The 21,578-nt window shown below is 39.0% G+C and overlaps 1 protein-coding gene across 1 annotated transcript in view; it reads right to left on the reverse strand.

The window, feature by feature from the left end:
• Positions 1–6,887: 6,887 nt before the first annotated feature.
• The window catches only part of nectin1b (nectin cell adhesion molecule 1b), a 131,534-nt gene continuing 116,843 nt past the window's right edge, over positions 6,888–21,578 (reverse strand). The window contains exons 9-10 of the mRNA XM_070906247.1: positions 20,799–20,900; positions 6,888–7,127 (exon numbers count right to left, since the gene is read on the reverse strand). Coding sequence (XP_070762348.1) covers positions 6,888–7,127; positions 20,799–20,900 — 342 coding nt within the window. The remainder of the gene's footprint in view (positions 7,128–20,798; positions 20,901–21,578) is intronic.

The following is a 21,578-nucleotide window of genomic DNA, read 5'->3' on the forward strand; positions in this document are numbered from 1 at the left end:
GTAGGTGTTACTGACAGAGCACTTTTGCTGACTTCCTGACTCTTTGAATTCCTACAGAATGAATTCACTGCCTCAGCACTCACAACTCATGGCTATGTCCAATACTCTACTATATCAGTTACTTTAAGTATTCCCCAGAGATTGATTGTTTGAATATATTTACCCTTCAGCTACATTTTCTAAAGCCACAGTATCTCCTTGTTTCAACAGCTTTGCAACACCCAAAGAATGGTCAATGACAATAAAAACATTCAACTCTGCCTGAAGGATCACTGAGACTTGTTGCAGGGAGACGAGGTCACCATTCAGAGTGAAACTAATTTAGGATGTTGCTAACGTTGGTGAGTCCAGCTATAATATACAGCATACATCTACCAAATGTCATATTAGTTGTGCTTACCACCAAGCTCATGCACCCAGGACTTTGTGCAAATGAGTCCTGGACATCCTAACGGGCAGACCACAGGCAGTGAGGGTGGGCAACTACACCTCATCCACCATCAGCCTCAGCACGGGCTGTGTTCTGAGCCCCATCCTCAACTCCCTGTGCATACATCACTGTGTGGCCACTTCAGACTCCAACACCATAATAAAGTTTGCTGACTTGTGGTAGGCCTGATCACCAATCAGGATGCGGTGGAGAACTTGACAGTGTGGTGTCGGGACAAATGCCTCTCACTGAATATCACCAAAACGAAGGAGCCGATTTTAGGAAGCAGTAGGACAGGGACTACAACCCGACGAGTGGAGCGGGTGAACCACTGCAAGTACCTCGGGGTCCACATCACTGAGGACCTGCCATGGTCTGTCTACACAAACATCCTGATCAAAAAGGTACAGCAGCACCTTTATCACATTCAGGATGTCCCTACAGATACTTAAAACATTCTGCACCTGCACTGTGGAGAGTATATTGTCAGGGAAGATCACCGCCTGGTATGGCAGCAGCACCCAGCAGGAGGTGTGCTCTACCCAGCCTTTACACCAGGCGCTGCAGGATCAAGGCCGGTAGAATCACAAAGGATTAGGAGCCATCCGAACAATGGCCTCTTTGGTCAGGGAAGCGATATCGCAGTCATAGGGCCAGAACGGAGAGGCTAAAGAGGAGCTACTTCCCTCAGGCCATCCGGACCCTGCCAGGGCTCCTCATAGACTACACCTGTGATGGTGTTGACAATTACCTCCCCAATTCACCTGCATCCCTTAATATGTGCACCTTATTTAACATTCCATATTTAATATATAAATATACATATTTCATATTTTTTCATGTAATTATCCTATCCTTTGTTGTATATATTGTGTTTTTGATATTTTCACGCACAGTACTGGAGGGGGCAACAAAGCATTTCACTGCACAATGTAGAGATATGTTGAGTATGTGACAAATAAAGACTTGAAACCTGAAGCAAAAAAACAAAAGAAAAGAAAAATGAAATAACTTCAGTATTCAGACGTGGTCAATGCTATTCAGTCAGGAAGCAAGTTCTCAATAACATAGTTAACAATAAAAAAAACAGATTATTGATTATCAGTTAAAGATTTGAATGTGTCAGTTGTCTCTTGATTGTCTTATTGCATAGGTCACTAACAGGCAGACCGCGGTCCGAGTCTGGACCCAGACGCCATCCTATATGGACCCGGACCTATAATCAATAAATTATTAAGGGATTTTAAATTTTGAAGGGGCGCTTCTATTTTAACCGGCGCGGCTTTTCTAGTCTTTGCGGCACTGGTTTAGCGGCTCAGGAAACTCACTGACCAATTGCATACGAGTTAAACCAGCCTACACGATGCTACTCAGCCAATCAAATCTGTGCATTCCAGGCAATAAACATTGAGACTCTGAATACAGACAGACGAGAGAGGTGAGAGGCGAGTGACAGATGACAAGACGAGTGAACGATACAGGGAGAGAAGACGGAGAGACGAGCGAGCGGGAGGGAGAGAAGACACATTATTTATTGTGAAATTGGTTGAGACTGTTAAGATGTGAAACAGTTAACAAAGAAAAAGGGAAACTCAAGCTGCTGCTACACTTTATTTTGTTTTTCTAAAATTAAACACTTAATTTTAAGATGCACAATTTTTTTTCTCTATTATATTTTCAAATGCAGCCCTTCTTTTACTCAATGAGAGAAGGACATTATACATATCTACAGTATGATATATCTGTATAGTTCAATGTTGAGTGACAATAAATATTGTCAAAATGTTTTTGAATTGTACTTTCTTTCTTTGATTTGACAGTCAGTTGTTGATGACATGCAGACGTTGATACAACCACTAGGCTACTTCAATATATGTCACACTAAATCACAACGCAAGTTAGACATTATGATGTTCCGGACCTTTGCTTGAGGAAATTTTCTCTAACTGGACCTCTTCGAATTTTAGTTGAATACCCCTGTCTTATTGGCTGTAATACATTAAAGGATCTTTACAGTGATTTTGCATGTACTTCAAATAGATCACATTCCTGCAGATACATTTCATTTTCAATTTACTCCTTCCAGGCAGCCATTGTTTTATGATAATTTACTTTGATAGCATTGACCTGTTGATGGAACAGCAATAATATTTTCTATGACTCAAAAAGGAAAGAAGGCCCAAATTGTGAGTAATTCATGTATGTCATAACATGTATGGCCATTGAGTGGTTTGGGTATAAAGGACATTTGTATATTTGAGCACACTAAACAGGGTCTTTAGAGTGAACCCGCAGGGGCAGAACTTGGGTTATACACGGAAAATAACTTCAGCATATTAAGTCCAAATTACTTCCTTAAACACAATACTTAGTCATAATAACATGCACACTAAGTGGCATGCTGCCTATAGGCAAGAATCCATCCAAATTAGAATAAAGCAGCCTGTTAATTTAATTGATTTGCAGGCCAAGAGTCTACCCAGTCCACCCACACAGCTCAGAAACAACGCTGGTCTGAGACTGTAGTAACATGACCATAATCGCAGGTGGAGATCATGTGACACCCTGGAACCCCAAAAGACCTTTTGCTTTACACACAACACAAACGGCTGTAAAACTATCGAGGACAATTTCCTGAGCGTCACACGCATTTGAATATTACATTGATCTTTTCAGTTTGAACTGTTAAGAACCATAGCCTAAATATTACTCTGTTTCCATTCATGTGTGCAGGAAGTCAGACACTAATACCCATGCATTATGGCTACCAAAGGCAAGAAGCAGCAGAGAGTTGTAAAAGAGAAATCAACTGTCTGAAAAATGTCTAAATCTAAAAGGAATCTTGCTAGAAGGATCCAATAGTTCAAATTAAGAATAGTCAGTTCCGTTCATTTTTAATGTGTCTGTTGCTCAGGAAATATTCTTTAAGTTTTATAATGGATGTTTATGGTAAAAGGTCTTCCTGGGCATGAAGTCTTCGACATGCAGCTCTGTTCCTGGGGGTTTGCTGTAGGCTACATGCTCTCTGCCAGCCAGCCCAGACCTCCTCTGGCTTTGGCCAACAACAACAACTGGGTACAGCTGATTACACTGTTAGAGTAATGATTTGAAAAATTATGGATTGGATATGAGTGTTTAGTGCTAATTTTGTCTTCTCAGTGCTGATGTGTGATTCGTTAGCAAGCTAACAGAAAGGTACAATCGCTTGTTGACATAATCTCGTGTGATATAGTGAATGTGGCCATAGCTAACTCCAGCATGTGCATCTTTTATGGTGTTAAAGTAAAAATGTAGTATATACTGACATGATTCAATCCCACATTACATTAAAACATTACTTAATTAAACTTTATTATACGTTACCTGCTCAGCAGAGAGACAAAGTTAGCAACTAGCTGGTGAATATAGTGGAGCATTTAGCAGCTAAAGAGCCAGATGTTTCCCTCAGGAGTTGATGGGGAGCTAAACCGAGCTAAAAGGTGAGTGAATATTGGACTTATATTCATCTGGTGGACAAATACACGACTCCAAATGAAAGCTTATGTTGCTCTGTGTCTACTGGATGTGTGAAAAGGCAACTGTTTGCTAACACTTTAGCCATATCAACTTTATGAGGTGATTGATTGGTGAATGGTGAATTAGCAAACAGAACAATAGAAAAATAGAAGCTAACAGATGACATCTTGTTGATGTATCTAATTTGCAAGATAGTGAATGTTATGTGGCTACTAGCTAACTCTAGCAGGTGCATATTTTATGCTAGTAAGGTAAATACGTAGTGGTATATATTTACATAAATCAAAACAAAACACCATTACATTTGATTCAGACAGGTTTTGTTTTTTCTGGATGTGTGAATAGGCAACTGTTTGCTTACATATGGTGATATATAGATGATGTGTTTTTAGCTGTCAAAAAAGAAATCAATGAATGCATATTTAAAGTATGAGACATGTATAGAATAACAACAACTATAACATGGGTAGTTTGTGAAGTTTAATGTTAAACTGCATGACTTGTTTTTTTTCCACACATCAGATACATTGTTAATATTTACATCAAACATAACTCCAAATAAAAAAAACAAAAACAGGTTAAATTGTTTCACATCATTTCATTATTTCAGCCTGGGCAACAAAAAGAGCTCATAACCCTAATATTTATTCAGGTATTGTCCTTCCACAAATGTACAATACATGTCAAAAGAAATGTGCTGTAGGACTATATATATGTATATGTTTAAAAAAATAAAAACTAAATGTTACAGTCTTACAAAACAACAAGGTCAAGGGTGAAAACAAACATGGCAATTATCTTCAGGACATTCAAAATAATTAAATGTGACTGAAAACAAAAGGATTCAACAGTGAAAATGAATACATGTAAATGCAATTTGAAACATACTTTGCAGAAAGTAGTAGCACTTACACATAATAATATAATAATAATAATATTAATAATAATAATAATGAAATAATGAAAAGGAAGGATCTCATGAATAGTAATTGTGTCACAAAAAGACAAAGTAGTGTGTCAGTGTTTTCACACAGCAGGTACAGCAATATCAAACTCCTTCAGCGGTTCGAACCAGAGACCACTGCTTAAACTAAATGCTAGCACACATATCGAGCCATTGCAAGACAACAAGGTGAGCACAGGAGAAAGTCTCACAAGTTTTACTCTATCTCATTAACCACCATTAAGAGTAAACACTAAATTACCTTCAACACCTCAAGGATTTTTTTTTCACATTAAGCACAAACACAAGTATTTTCTTTTCTTAATTTTTTTTCTCCAAACATACATCTGACATGGCAAAAAATGTGAACTTTCAGTTTATGCAAATTTGCTGTGTCTAGAGGGCTTGTGTGTGGGAGGCAGTATCCTGAAATTGGCTCGTCAAGCACATTAGCTTATGTATGGTCTGAAATTAACAGTCACAGTGTAAAATGGACTCTGAAAATAAGTGGAGTGCTATCGTATATAACTAAGCATTCTCTTAAAAAAATACAGTAGCAAGCTTTTCTCTTCAGTGTTTCTTAGACTGATTTGAAACTCTTCAGGCTATATTAGTACAAATCATATTCAAAAATAAAAATAAAAATATTCAAATATGTTAAACGTGTGGGCTGTCCTTGAAAAAGTATTTCCCTTTAAGTATGAGTAAAGCAACTTAAAAACTATTTTGTGTTTTCTTTTCTTTTTCCCAGGACAACCCAGGTATGTGATTGTCTTCACCTATTGCACCTGCATAAAGAACAACTCCTGGTGGTTGATAACTCTGCACAAACACAAAGGAGCCACAATGCATTGAGCCTCAAAACGAGCCTCCATGAGGAACTCAAGTTTTCACACACAGATATGGAAAATACAGCATATGGCAAGCGATAATGTAAACTGGGAAAGCACATTGTAGCACATTGCCAATCAACTATGTTTATTTCCCATCAAACAAGGTCATTTTTATGTAAACGCTGGCATGAAAGCAAATGGACAAAAATGGAAGGAAACTATATGTCTTTGGCAACTACTGTCATATAATAATAATAATAATAATAATAATAATAATAACCTGAATGGGTGGTTAGTAATACATGGAGAAATAGAAGAAAGTAGATACTGTTGGATCTCAAGCCCTTTGTTTCTCTTCGTAGCTAATGAGGATAACATTCGCTTCTAATAGTCCGAAATATCCAGTCAAACTCCATAACAGCAAAGCCATTATGAAAAGTAATGAAGGATTCAGTTGAGAGACTGCCAATTCACATCTTCTCATAACAACCCTGTCATTAACTGTCATTAAAGGGGTAGTCCATGTCATTATAGATTGATAATTAGTTTTACAAATCAAATGGCTTTTTCTTTTTTTTTGCACCAGAACACACTCGATCACACATACAGTACAGTATATGACTTTCAAAGAAGCAAGCATATGATTGACAGACAAACAGAAAACAAACAAAAGAAGCACATTGCTATAAAAGGTCACTACCACTGTGGGAAATGTTAAAAAAAAATAAAAAGAATAACAAAAAAAAAAACATTTTGAGTGATACAATGGCATATTCTGTACACAGTTTACACGGTTGGCAAAAACCCAAAATATTCAAAGGTGAGGAAGCAATCAAAAACAAACAGGATGTGTGGGCAGGTGAGGGGTGAAGGGTCAAGTGGTGGAAGGGGGTAGTGTCGGCTACACTAACATCACAAGGTGAGCAGGGTCCTACAGGCAGGCTCAGTGGAGCAAGCCGTGCACAATACACAAGGGATTCAGGGCCACAAATTACAGACATGTTCATCATGTTGGGGGGGGGGGGGGGGGGGGGGGTGCACACGTGTCTTAAGCTTAGAGAGTAAACAGAAGCAAGGTAGGAAAGGATGCACATCCGTTCGGCAGAGCTTTGTTTCCCATGAAGCGTCAGGTCGCCTCTTGCAGGTCTAAAAGTTATGTGGCATGTCACACGGATTGCTCCTTGGGGAACGTGAATGGGGCCCGAGGGCCGGGGGCGGGAAAGCTGGTGTTGGAGTACATGGGCTCATTGGGTGGGTGCTGCGTGTAGGGGTGCTGAGGCAGGAAAGTAACAGGAGGATAGGCTGGAGCGGGCTGAGACTCGGGGAAGTGTTCCATGTTGCAGACGCGCTGGTAGCTCATGTATTCAGCTGGGTTCAGCAGCTCTTCTGGGCGCCTCCCAGAGTCCTGCGAGGAAAAGACAGAAGAAGAAGAAAGAAGACAATACTGCAGGGTCACAGGGTGTCCTTTATCTGAGGAAGGCTGACTGAACCCGAGATTGTCATCACATCAGCACATTACAGCGCACATCAGAACACTAAGTGCTTTACTAAACAGACATTATAAACACTATTTGGCTCCACAGTATACAAACTCAAATTTAACCATCATTTTAATACATATTCATGCATGTGTTCCTCGACACTGAGCAATCATGATGCCAAAAGGGGTTGGATTAACTAATATCTCCTTCTTTGAGCTCCTCAAATTATATTGTCCTTGTCTTAACATCTGTAAGAACTTCAGTTTGTATAAATGTATGATTTGCACAACACATTTTACTTCAATGCTTACAGTAAAAGGAAATTGTGGATGCAGTCCAGTCATTACAGCACCAGATGTGGCATTAAAAAAGATGCCACATGTGCATAACTTGCTACTAACGTTTAACACTGAGGCCCCTATTGGCATGAATCAGAAAGGTGCAGATACAGATGGTGCAAACTGGTTTGGGCTAGCTGGAGTTTGGTAACGTGGCTCCACAGTTGTCAGAGTGGTTGGAGACAGATACAGAAAAAAGCAGAGGTGTTTTTTTGGTTTTGGGTTCGTGTCAGTTATCATGAATCAAATCAGGCCTCTCAGTCTGGATCTGGATGTTACGACTAACTTTGTCAAATAATAAACACACAAAACAAACTACAGTTATTGCTTTCAGTTTGGTTACATTTACATGATGATAACTGCCAGTACTTGGAGTAAAACAGTGTCTTCTGTTACAGTTACTTCGATAAAGTTGGTAGTTCATCAGGGTTATTTTCTCAGACTATAGAAAGCTCAGTGCAGAGCCACAGAAGACATTGTACGACTGTTTTCACAGGCAAGTAAACTTGTCTCTATGTATAAAATAGCTGGAGTGCCCCTTTAAGCTGTTTATATGATTTCATAAAGTAATGCCTGTAATCATCATATTAGCCTGATTGAATATCAGAATTGTGAGAAGTTAAAGAACGGCAGCATTTTTAAAAAGGAACTTGTTTTCTTTCCCGTCACTATCAAATTGAACCAACACAACTGCAGCCATTATTCTGCCGTGTATGTGTTACATCGTGTTGTTTGAAGCATCTGTTGTCTGATTGTTTATCTCTTTGAATGTTTGTAATGGCTTTAAGATCTTTAATGGATGTCACCCATCACGCTGATGCCCCTGTGCAAACTCAGAGTCTGGCTACGCAGCTGTAACTTGCAGTTCTGAGAGTCAACAAGTCTGTACCAAGGTTTATGTGTTTATTTAGCATTGTTCAGTGCTAGCTGTGCACGTTTTTAATCAAGGTACTGGCACTGGATGAGGACTGCAAAATTGTGTAGTGCTTTGTGAGTGCACATCACACTCAAATAGCCACATAGATTTAATCCACTGACAGAAAAGGCAATCATGCATCCCACTTGTGAACATAAACTGGTTAGATCTGACTTAATGAATTCTCTGCTTTACTGACATTAATGCACCAACATGTGTGTTGGGTAGGCGGAGAGTCAAGTTTCAAACACCACAATTGTATTTTGCTATTAAATTTGTATTGACACTGCTATCCAGAGTGCTCTTTGCTCATTCCAACAGAAGTGTTATTACAGCACAACCACTGCAGGCCAAGAAATCACCACAAAATGCAGGTCTGAATTTGATGTGCACAAACATGAATATAGTGCCTTCAGCTCTAAACTATTTCATGTGTTGACTTCAGTTTTTGGCTTTTTGGAAACGTTAAACGTTACAGCTGCTCTGAAAGAGGGGCATTAGGGTTTATTTCTAGATAGTGTCAAGGTCGACCAAAGAATTCTTGGGACTAAATTAACCAGAATTAAATCCCCGTTCCCCTCCAAATTAAAATTACTAAAAGAAAATTGAAAAGCCTGGTTCATCCAATACTTTTGTTCAGCACAATTTTCTTCTGGTGGAAATAGCAAAAAATCGGAAAAAAGATATATATAAGATATATAAAAATAGTAATAATAATAATAATGCTTGTCTGTGTGCCCCCTGGCCCTAAGGCTCGAAGCAGCTCTAAACTCATTTCTTTTTAAGGAGTTCCTTGAATGTGTTTGATGTTTTCAAAGAAAAATATTTATAATTGACACATGATTGACTACACATGATGACAGTAATGATTAGCAAACATGCAAAAAAAAAAAAATGGATGAGAGTGAAAATGGGACTTACGAATATTCCTCAAGCATCTCTACATCTACGAAAACGATGATCCCAACTCTGAAAGTGTTTTGGTGGGGCAACAAAACCACAAACAGACTTAAATCTGCCTATAAATTGTTGCATGTGTTAAACAAATATAAAAATGGGAACGTTTACATTACACAATGAAGTTGTCATAGCGCAAATATATATTTAATGGGTAACACATGGGGAATAAAACACGTGCTTCTTAATAAGCTGGCCACAAACAGACTGAAGTTCATCTTATAAAAGCCCAACATGTGTGTTGTAACTTATGAATAAAGCTCAAATTATTTTGTCTGAACTGAAATTCTATCGTCATTTAAATGAACAGGTATATTAACAACATGTACTTTACCCAAAAAGACGAGGCTCTCATTTAAAAAGACAAAACATTGTGAGGGATGAATGGTGAGACAAGCACAGTGGATCTCGATAGGGGGAGCGCTGATCTTGTGTGAAGGTGAATTGTTTTCACAGCAGAAGACATGCAAGTAAACCTCTCCTGACACACATGCTGGAGACATTGACAGAAGCGTATGAAAAGCTTATTTGCAGTCAGCATCAAGGGCCGCTCAAGCAGCTGAAGAAAACGTTCTACTTTGTCAGGTTGTTCATTGCTTTGTTTGCTGGACTTTGGTCATTTCAAGCTAAATTTAAACCAACAGATTTCCCAATTTATAGGTTTGTTTCAAGGCATTTGGAATTCAGACTTGAAACTGCTGCAGATGAAAGTCTGACTCCATGTTAGGGATATAGGCTCAACAAAAACACAGTCAACCTTACCTCTGAGAAATGCTTTGACTAAGCTATTCTCAGAAAACCAAGTATCAAGTTTGGTCATTGTAAAAATCTAAACTAGTTATTTAAAGCAACAGTTTGACAATTATGGAAATATGCTTGTTTGCCGGGTGTATCTGCCTGTTATATATGAAGCTCGAGCCAGCAGCTGGTTAGCTTAACTTAGCACAAACCTGGCTCTTCTAACAATAACAAAACCTGCCGGTCAGGACTATTAAAGCTCACTAGTTGTCACATTATGACTCCTTTGTTTAATCTGTATAAAAACTGAGTGTAAAAACGACATGTTGTGGTTTTACGAATGTTATGTGCCTGGCTTTTGTTTTTAATCTTTAAAGGTGCTGGTAGGCAGACTTTGTTATTTTTTCGACAGTGCAAGCTAGCGGTTTTCCCTGTTTCCAGTCTTATGCTAAGCTAAGCTAAGCTAAGCGGCTGCTGCTAGCTGTAGCTGTATATTTACTGGAATGATAAGAGAGGGGTAGATAGATGACAGACAGACATACAGACATATATACATATATATATATATATATATATATATATATATATACATATATATACATATATATATATACATATATAAAAACAGACAGACAGACAGGCAGATAGATAGATTGATTAATAGATCAAACAAACTGACTTTCCACAGAAAGTTTTGTTATTTGTTCACTTCATGATATAAAGTGTATTAGTTACACCAAATCTGATGTAAGTGCCTTATTTATTATTAAATAAGGGTGAGTTCCTGCTATATATGTGTCAAACTTAGGTGGATATAATGGGGGGCCTGGGGGGTATTTAGGGTTATCAGGTGGGTTCCTTCTATCACAGAAGTGGAGAAGTGAGAAGGTCAAATACATTTCCAGCAGGCACCACAGTGCAGTCTGAGCTGCAGAGAATCAAACACTTCTATACCTGCTGTAAGCAAAATATCTACTACACTGACAGCACACATACTCTCAGGTTTACATTTATTTGAGAACAGCTCACCAAGTAGTTTTCACAATAAACAATACTCACAAATAACAGCCTGCTGTCAGATTAAAAACCATTTCTGCATTGCTTTTGGCCACTTGGGGCATCAAAGTCAGACCTTTTCCGATCCAACACATTGGGGCTTTAAATGTCTCCAACCACGTCCATGGCCTTAAAATACTGTTTGTAATTCCAAACTTTTAGAAAAGTTCAGCCTGTTTGCTATTTGAATTTATTGGTGTCTTGTTTTTCTTCACGAATTTCAGTAAAAACTGATGCCAGACGCTCGTGTGCCAATTGGCAACTGCCTAGCTTTTGTTTATCAATACATTTTTTATGATTGTAGTCTGTTTTACCTTTACCAGAAGTCAAGCTGAACATGTCTTTTTTGTTTCTAAGCATTTCCAGAGATTTAACATCATACTCTGGGCAGTGGGCCAAGGATTTTGATGATTTAGGATAATGGCCTAACTGAAGACATATACTCACTTTTGAAGGGATTTTTAAAGCACAGAGGGTCATTAACGGAAAATGACTTTAATGATTTTTTAGAATTAAAGCAGCATAAGGCAGGAGTTTTATGTGAAATTATACACATCTCATCAGCCTAGATCACAAAATCAGTGAAACAAAGAGAGCAGTGTCCCGTCCCTCTGGATTCTCCCCTTATGTTTCAGTTAACAGGACTGGAGATTGTTTGAAATAATCTCTGCTAACTCCTAAAGAGTGACACGTGATTGAGCCGTCTATTCAGAGAAACCTTAACCAGTTTTTAACACTGACTTGTGGCCGCTGCCTGGTTCAAACACTGAAACCAAATGTAAACTGAAATGGGACGACAGAAGTTGATTGAAAACATGGACTGTTAACTCTACCGCTCTCGCTCTAATACTGTCCTGTTGTTTATCACTAGACAGAAGCAGACGCAACATCTGCTGACACAGAGGTGTTGAAATTTAGATTTCCCTTTACAGGATGTTATCATGAACTGAGATTGTGTCCCGGTGTCCATGTTTTATGGATTTTTTTCCCCTCCTTTTTTCCATATCTTATACATATATTATATATTTTGAATATACCTCATTTGAATGTCACAACTTTTGCAAATCTTGTGCTTTATTAGGATATTATTATGGACCTTGCACAGCATCAGGTTTTATGTGTGTAACATGCATAACTTCATAACATCACCACTCTATAATAACACGTTTAGTGCATTTCCTCTCTTAAATCTACATTTGGTCATAATTTATGTTTCTAGGAGCTTTTTCATGTTCTGTGGTATCTGAACATCACTATTGTTATTATACCCACACATGCACCTGTGCTGCCTTTTAGCTTGATGAACATCCTGACTTCTCAACACAAAGGCTTTTTTTTTTTTTTTTTTTTACCAAAGAGACTTCAAGTGAATGTGTTTTTTATTCTTCCTGTTGTGCATGAAAAGTCCGCATGTTTCTGAGACTGCTGCATATGGCCCCATCACTCACCATGGATCCATGGCTTCTTGAATAACGTGTGTAACTTGTTCCAACATTTAGTAGAACAGTAATTGGACTCAATGACCCTGTTGGTTCGATTTATTCACGGGATGCTCAATGTCAGCTACAAGCCACATCCATTATCAAATGATATATCAAAAAGCAAACTAATCAATAAAACTGAATTTTTCATGTGGTTGTAATATGATCTTGTTTTCGTCCAGTGTGAATTCATTTTTATTTATTTCCATTGGGGAGCAAAGCATATTATTTTCCTCACATGTTCACATCTTTGTCTGCTCAAAAACAAAAAGTCTTAAAAACAATAAAAGAAGACAGCATATTGTGCTCTATCCAAGTCTGTTTCTACCTAATAAACAAAAACTTCCAATGTCTCCATTTTGATACCATTTCACTAAAGTCTTTCTTCAGTCATGTTTATTCTGTCAAACATTAAGAATCAAGCGTGAGACAAAACATGCTTCAGCACATCCATTCAACTTTCAGCCAGAACAGAAAAGAGAGCAGCTTCAAAACGGTTCTATGAAGATTCGACTGAATGCAGCAGAAGGCAACAGGTGCTTTACTTTGTGTGATCTGGAGAAGCAGTTTTATCATTAACACAAGAGCACTTGGGCCTTTTCCACTATGCTGCTGAATTGTAAGTGGCCAAGGGGTTAAAAAAAATTAGGTCAAGATGTCAGTTAAGGCCCTACATCGAAGCTCAGGAACCCTTTACAAAGCTGATTCTAGGTCAGCTGTGCCACCATTTCACTTTCTGTAAGGCTAAAAGCTGAGAAGCTTTTGATTTCTTTCCAACTTTGTACAAATTTAAAGCAAAAGAGGACAAGGAGAATGTTCTCAAATGCATACATTTAATTCTGAGGGTTAATCTAAATGAAATCTGGCTCACCTTGAAGTCATTTTTAAGCACCCGTATGTTGGGCAGATAGCATAACCTTGCAGTAAGTATGGGCCAAATAACTTTTTCATATCTGATAATGTAATAAGTCTGTCAAAGCAAATGGATGCTAGAAAAATACAATCAGGCTGTGATTAACAAAATTACTTTGAAGTCCTTGACCAAAGGTGAACTTAAAAACCTTTATTCTTCTCAAAGAATGAAACGAGGATTTTGTCACCTTGGATGTGAAATAGTAGTTCAGTCCTTGGCTCAGCAAACAAAGATTTTATTGAATGGTGTGCCCTCCTGACTGGAGCCAGTCAAGACGAGCTTAACACCTTATTATAAACAGGGAATGTCAACAGGCGATTCCCAGGAGGACTTTTAATGTTGAAACTCTTCCGCTGCTACAGTATACCATCAATTACAAAGCTGCTGACTCAACACTGACTGAAGCTGACAGAATTGAATCAATATTCATTAATTTGTCTGCTCCGTCTCAGAACCGTGTAATCTGATGGTTTAACATGTTTTCAGATCACATATCAGGTTTCAAACATTCTTTGTGGAAAAATGTATTTACAGTACGCAAATCTTGAAGAAATATTTATTATACAAAGGTTTTTTTAATGTAGATTTACATATCCACTGTATTAGATAGGTTAAATCATTGTATACTTGTTGAAAAGCATCATTATTTCACTATTCACTATTATTCAATCCCAAAAATGTTTAATATTCCTAAAAAGGTTTAAAAACTGGCAATAAATGTGGATAACTCACTTTTATGTGTTTCAATGATGTCCTAAAAACATAACGGTATTTTAAAATGAGGCTCCTCATCGCTCTACTAAAAATAATTTTCATTTTTACCCTTGTTTCAAGAAAAATGAATAAAGTGTAATGAAGATTTTTTAACACCCAAAGCCAGAATATATTATGTTTTACTATGGATATTTTTGGAAGACTTTCAGGAGCTTTCTCCCGCATGCAGCTGCCAAAGATTTAATACCAAAGATAAGTCTGGGATGGTGATGTGGACTGTATGCACATGGTTTTGTAAAAAAAAAAAAGAAAAAAAAAGCTATGTTGCTGTATGCAAGAATATTAAAATCTGCTCATTTCCTCATCCTAAATCACAAAGGGGAGGCAGCAGAAACAAACCTCTCTTCCCCTCGGATTAAAATGCCTTTTTCCACTGAAAGTGAGCAGATGAACGTCTTGATTAAATCAGTACAGTCCTAATTTTGGAGCATTTGAATGTACGGTTTGACTTATAAAAGTGATGTTTGTGAGAGGATTTACTACAGTACACTGACAGACTGACATCCATGCGATTGTCTCCTTGCTGCACAATATATTCAGTGCACCCCTGCAATAAGGCGTGGTGTATTAAAGCAGAATACAAAGTGTCTCCTGGAAACCAGGTGCTTTGTCCAGAGAGAGCCGGACTCACTGGTCTATTGTCTCTTTTGCTTCTTTGAGTGTAAAGCTTCACAGAGTTGCTGGGTTGATAAATGTGTTTACTGACCACGCGTCCCGTGATCTCTGGCTACTTAACAGGACAAATAATAATGTGTTCTGTACACGATGGTGTATCACACTCTTCAGACTTCAACAAATACAAACAACTCATTCCAGCTATAGATTCGATTTTTAAAGGCTTTCCGTGCAATGATGTGTTTTACATCTACATTTACTTCCCCTGTATGAAATTGTCTCTAAATGAGGAGAAAATTGCTGCTGCAGTATTTCAATAACGCACACTTGTGCCTCAGCATGTCTCGACAATTGCCTCAAGAAAGCCTCTTGAATTGCCTGGAGAATTACCTGCCTTAGAAATTGTCATAGAAACCAGTCTAACCAGTCTAGCAACACTGTGATTTGTGCCCCTTATATCCCACTTTGCTGTACGTGTATAATGAAGATTTCAAGTGGTGCAGAGGACTGTATTTGTGTGTGATGGAAGGATTTCTCCCAGCTCTCTCCTGTGGGGTTCAGATGAGATATCAGAACAGCGTCTTGTAGATGAGAGCTTGTTTTGCCCCACTACCAATCAGGGTTGTCAACTGTGGCATAATCACTTGAGAAACACATTTTGTTTGTTACTGTTCAGAAAAAAAAACATTTTACACGAGACATATTCAGTATTTTACACTGTCATTGTTGTTAAGAATCAGCATAACACCCTGAAGCACAGTTAAATGTAACTATAAATGCAATTTCATGGAAAGCGATTCAACATTTCTCTAAGATGTTCATGCAAAAGACTCATGCAGCTAAATCGCCCATATTATTGACATTAGAAGGGAATGTTAACTGTTTAGATGGCAGACACTATCTCTACAGATTTCTCTACGATCAGGACTCATGCATTCAAAGACTGAAAGACGAGAAAAGGATGAAGTGTTACAAAAATCGTTGTTTTGTTTGAAAGTGAGTCACATTTTACATGACATTTTTGGAAAATACGGCTGATCTTATAATCGCTCGCAATAATGTACAGGCTAGATTTAGGTTTTATTGCGTCTCTGTTCCGCCAAAGTACTGCACGTCTCTGCGACGAGTGTTGTTTTGTGTAGAAATAATAGCCTGAAAATATCTCCGCCTCTATCCAACTTTCTGCAGAGCAGCGAGGGGGAAATCAAAAGACGGCCAAGACTAAAGAGGAAGGTAGACAAGGGAACCATGTGCATATAAAGGGAGGCCAGTGCATGTGAAAGGGGGGTGAACGGAGGGAAGGAGTGCATCAGTCTGTATACCTTGAGGCCAAAGTCTGAGGGGAAAGGCCTATAATGGCATGCGCTAGTGTGAGCTAGGCTGGATGGTTGCATACTCGACAAGATCCCCAGGGCCAGTGTGAGCAGAGCTTCGTGGGCTGGGAGAGGAGGCCAAAGCTGCAGTATCCAGCTCCGCATACTGGACATCGCAGTCCTTGTGGCCAGAGTTCTGGAGACAAGAGAGGCGAAAGGTGTGTGAGGAGTGAGGCAGCCAAAAATATGAGAGAGAGTGAGAAAGACAGATTGACAGACTGACTGAGAGAGAGAGAGAGAGAGAGAGAGGGGCAGAGACAGATGACTGAAGATCTGATGGTCATGGGGACATTTGGAGTTTGTGAGCAGCGGCGTTGGAGAGGACGGCAAAGAAAAATGTGAAAGCATGGAACATGTAAATAAAATGTCAGATTAAGACTGAACGTGACAAGCCGACAAAAAGATGGAGATGTTACACAGAAAACCAAAACAGTCAGACAGAAATTAACAGAAGACAATAAATAAAAGGTTAAAGATGAAGAAGGACTTCAGACTTGGTTTACATGCATGTAATGACATTGATCTATTGTTTTCATTCAGAAAATAGTGTTTACGTGTGCAACAGAAAAGATGCTTTTGATCAGTTTCAATGTGTTTATTTTAGATTTGTTTTTATGATTCGGTTCTCATGTGTGCATTTCTCAGAAATTATGCAATGCTCAGAGTTGATGGGCATGAAAACTGGATTTAAACAAAAACAATCACTGTAACTAAACAAACCAAGCACACATTGGGCATGTGCTGCTACTCTCATGCTTGGATTAAGGTGAACGCATGTCCACACAATCTGTCAAAAAACGAAAACTATGACGACAGTCATTTATGTGTTCTGATTCAGGATGAATTCACTGAATATGGCTGTAACCACAGTTACTGTGCAGTACATGGAGGTATTTACAACCTGTGAGATGCTGGAAAGGTTGCTTTAATACTGGAATGTCAGCGTGCATGTAAACACAGACAAAGACCTTCATTTAAGCAGCATCTGACCACTGTGCACAAACACAAGTCCAATGATTGACTGACTGATTGACTTCATGAGCAGTTGGCCACGTGGATGACTGAGTAAATGACATTAATGGGGTAATCAATAAATGACAATGAAAGCTTTCAGCGCTGTTTATCCAATTCAAAAAATACTTGTCAGATGTTCTGCTCTTGAAAGGAGAGGGTTAATAATATTCTGAAAAATTATGAATTTGACACTCACTGACATAGACTGTGGAAAACACTTTGTAATGTATTTAACTCAAAAGGAAATATTGACGGGGGCTTGAAAGACAAAACAACATAGACAACAAGGTAACAGCAAACAAGGTTTTGATTTCCTCTTCCCCTTTTCTTCTTAAAGGTGACAATGATTGACATTTTTTATTTAGTCACAAATCTGAAAAATGGTTTATTCTGTGTTAATTTGTGTGTGTTAACATGGTGATGGAGCAACATGTCACTTTATGAAAGGTAAAACAAAGTGGTTCTTTCAGCACAGAGAAGAAGGACACGTGGGAATCAGACTGCACCGATGTTTGTATTACAAACTAGAATTAGAGGTGAATGATGACAAATCTCCCATTTCGCCGGCTACGTTTTGAGGAGTAGAAACTACAGAATTTACTTTTTTTGTAATGGTAGTGTCCCTCCTTTTAGTCTGCTAGTTCCTGGTAAAGAAATCAATGAGTAAAAACGTAGATGCAAAGCAGAGATGTAAGCTGTCCTGCATAAACAGCATCTCAGGATGGACTGTGTGGAGTGGGGGAGGGGGTGTTGTAAGGGATGATACCTGTTGTCCCCCCATTGCATCAGTGCACCTTATTTCCACCTGAGAAAGGATTACACAGAAATGATTGAATCTTTTACAGAATTTCATATTAATAATTTAAATCTACTGTGCAATCTCTCCACCATTGCATATTTCCCCTCCGCTCACACCCTGCACTTGCTGGGTATTTAAATATCTGGAATATTTGTCATGACCAGAGTGCAATCAGGGGGAAAATTACAGCCACATCGCATTCAAAATTGGCAGATAGTGTTTTGCCCCTAGAGAATCATCATTAGTAACACTCGACGCTCAGCAGTCAATGCATGTCTCTTACAAATAGTGTTTTGAAAACCTCCCTGATACCCTATTCATCTTAAGAACAGCCCTAAACTTCAATTTAAGTGGAATGTTTTCAGAGATAAGAAATAAATCTGAGAAAAATCTACCCTCTGTGTCCAAGGATTATCAGAATTAAACATCCGGTTCCTTTGAGCATAGAAGTGAAGATGATAGTTTAATATCCTTGAATAACTACACAGAAAATCAAAATCAATTCCTCCGGGGGGAAAGAGTGATGGTAATTGAGTTATCACTGCAAGTTTGGTGAGGAAAGACGAGTAATTTAAAAAAACACACCATAAATGCAAAGCAGCCCTTTTAAAAAGCTCGGCTGACAGGCTAATGTATGAAAACACATAGCGTCCATAAAGCACAACAGTCAGGGAACATAGTTTTCCATTCTTGGTGATGTTTAAGAGGAGGTTTATGCAGCGCTGTGTGCATCAATTTCATATTAAAGAAAAGTGACTTTTACACAACAGACAGCAGTTAGCATTAAGCCACTTTAAGTCGTTCAACAGACAAGCATTTCAGAGAAGTATGACACACTTTAAAGACTGTGATGTCGATCCTATACAATAACAAAAGCAGTTTTGTTCTCTCTTCTCTCTTCTGATTGTTCAGCTTGTCCTAATGTAACATTTACTTAACAGAGGTTGAGAAAATCAGTTTAATAAACTCAAAGGACAAGGCCGGTGATAGTCTATTATTTTTCTTATTGTCAACAAATCCCATGAAAAGACCAACATGTGTTAGTCCGTCTCTTGAAATCTCTCTGACTTACTAACCTGTGCCTCTCAGCCCCAGGTCCAGCGGTTGCTACTGAACATGTAAATCTTTAAAAACATGTAAAAAAATATATAGTTAAGATTCATAAATCATTTCCAAAAACAGCTGGACACTGTAATCTTTAGCTAATATTACTCACACAGGAAGAGAATTTGTCTGGGACTATTTTCAGTGGCGGATGCACACACGTTTGGTGTAATGGAGCATTAATGGAGCTCTATGGCACAGAGGAATACGACTGACATCACATCTCACTTCGGATACACAAACCGAATTTGGTTTTGGCCTTTTCATGGGAAAAAATGATCTTTTTGATAATATGTAAAACACCGAATATTAAGACTTGAACTCATGATTGTAACTCCTGAGGTGGTTTTGTTATTTAGACATTTTACATTGAGTTGACACGAAACTGACAAATGCATCAACACTACAACACAGGCTGACTAATAAAAGACAAGTTGATTTCACTAAACTGATAATGAGCTTTAACAATGTATCGATGTATAGAGGTACAAGGTGTTGAGCCACAACACCCGCAGGTTATTGTCATCAGTTTCACTTTCACGTATACACCAACAGCAGATGTTTGTTCGCTACAGGCAACATGACACTTCTTACCTTCATTGGCAATGCAGGTAGCAACGGTAATACTCGTGTACTCCTGTTTGCTACTGTACTGAATGGCTGCGGCAGCAAGCGTTCACATTTACCACCGTGAGACACAGTTGAAAGGATGTGTTTGTGCTCGCACACGCAACACACACACACAGGCTTACACATGCACACGCAATGTCTAAAAAAGTCCAGAAGAGTTTTATTTTCTTTAACTCAAAGCCGAGACTCCAGCCAAAGCAAATAAAGCCCCCAAAACAGTCAAGCATCCGTGCCACTGAGGGAGGCTCACCACAGTTAGCAGAGGCATCTGATACAACAAGGCAAATACTTCATAGTCAACAGTTAACACTCAGGGGCGATGATGTACTGTAGAGCATCACACTGCAATTCATCTGCACACGGTTGCCATGCAAACACACAAGTAATTACGACGGATTAGAGGAAGTGGAGGGGAGGTGAGGCAGAGGGCAGAGCAGGTGGGGGGTGTTGGGGGTCAGAACGTGAAATAGTTCACACACACAACCACACACACACACACACACACACACACACACACACACACACACACACAGAGGACGTCGGGCGGCCCAGGTTTAGATAGAAGGTGAGTGCTGCTGATGTAAATGATGAGATAAGGAGCTTAGTCAAAGCACCCAGTGGATTTACTGGTCAGCTTGTTAGGCTCCAGTCCACTTTTAACCCCAGACAAGCCACAAGGAAGCAGCTACATTAAAGACCCTCAGTGACATTCAGGAAGCATCACAGCGCTGCATTTCATTCGTAAATCAATTCTCAAACACCTCCGAGCATAATGGCACCGAAAGTTCGCCCTCTCACCAGCAATTACTGCTGGCCAAAGGCAGCGGCTGTGGATGACCCCTTCATAGAGAAGCTCCTTTGAACCCGCTCATAGCATCACTACTCACCGGCTTATCAGTGAAGGGGGTCGACTCGGAGGGCGCCATGTCGTAATAAGGAGGCTGAAGAGGAAGCTTCTGCATTTCCTCGTCCTTGTCGAGATGAACCACCTACAGGAAACACCGAGAGCTCAGCAAGACATATAATGAGCTCCAAAAGTCCACAAACCAGGCAGCTGCTCCACGATCCTCACCAAGGTTAACTTTGCAATTAGCCCATTGCTGAAAACTACTACCTTTGTTGCATACACATTAGTTCAGAGCTACAACACATCAGCAGCAGAATATTACTTTTGTTTTTTGACTTCATTTGTTTTTCAGTGGTAAAACACGGCCTGACATGGAACACAGCTTGACAGCAGTTTGAACTTTGTCCGCTCTGCTGAACTCTATACATGCATCAAAGTTATTTTGTCAAATTAATCACTTGCATGTCACACAAAGCAATGATGCAAACATCTGAAATAGTGGAGCTAAAGCAACTGTAAAGCTGGCGAACGCTAGCTGTGCTAACAGCCACTGACGGAAAGGAGGGAGTTTAATTCATACATGAAGGTGACATGAGATTACAAAACAGATACGCTGCAGATTAATTACAGCTCGGCAAACACAGGTTGTCAACAAATGTATGAAGCTCCTTGAAACCACCTTTATATGTTGATGTTATATGTGAATTAATATCTTGCTTCCTCCTTTTTACAGTAAAAAAAACATGAACATATGAACTATTTTCAACAACATCACGGACTGGACAATGTGCTTCTCAAAGATACATGGGCCACTATATCA

Source organism: Enoplosus armatus, chromosome 5 (assembly GCF_043641665.1).
Source record: "Enoplosus armatus isolate fEnoArm2 chromosome 5, fEnoArm2.hap1, whole genome shotgun sequence".
In the NCBI taxonomy this organism is placed as follows: domain Eukaryota; kingdom Metazoa; phylum Chordata; class Actinopteri; order Centrarchiformes; family Enoplosidae; genus Enoplosus; species Enoplosus armatus.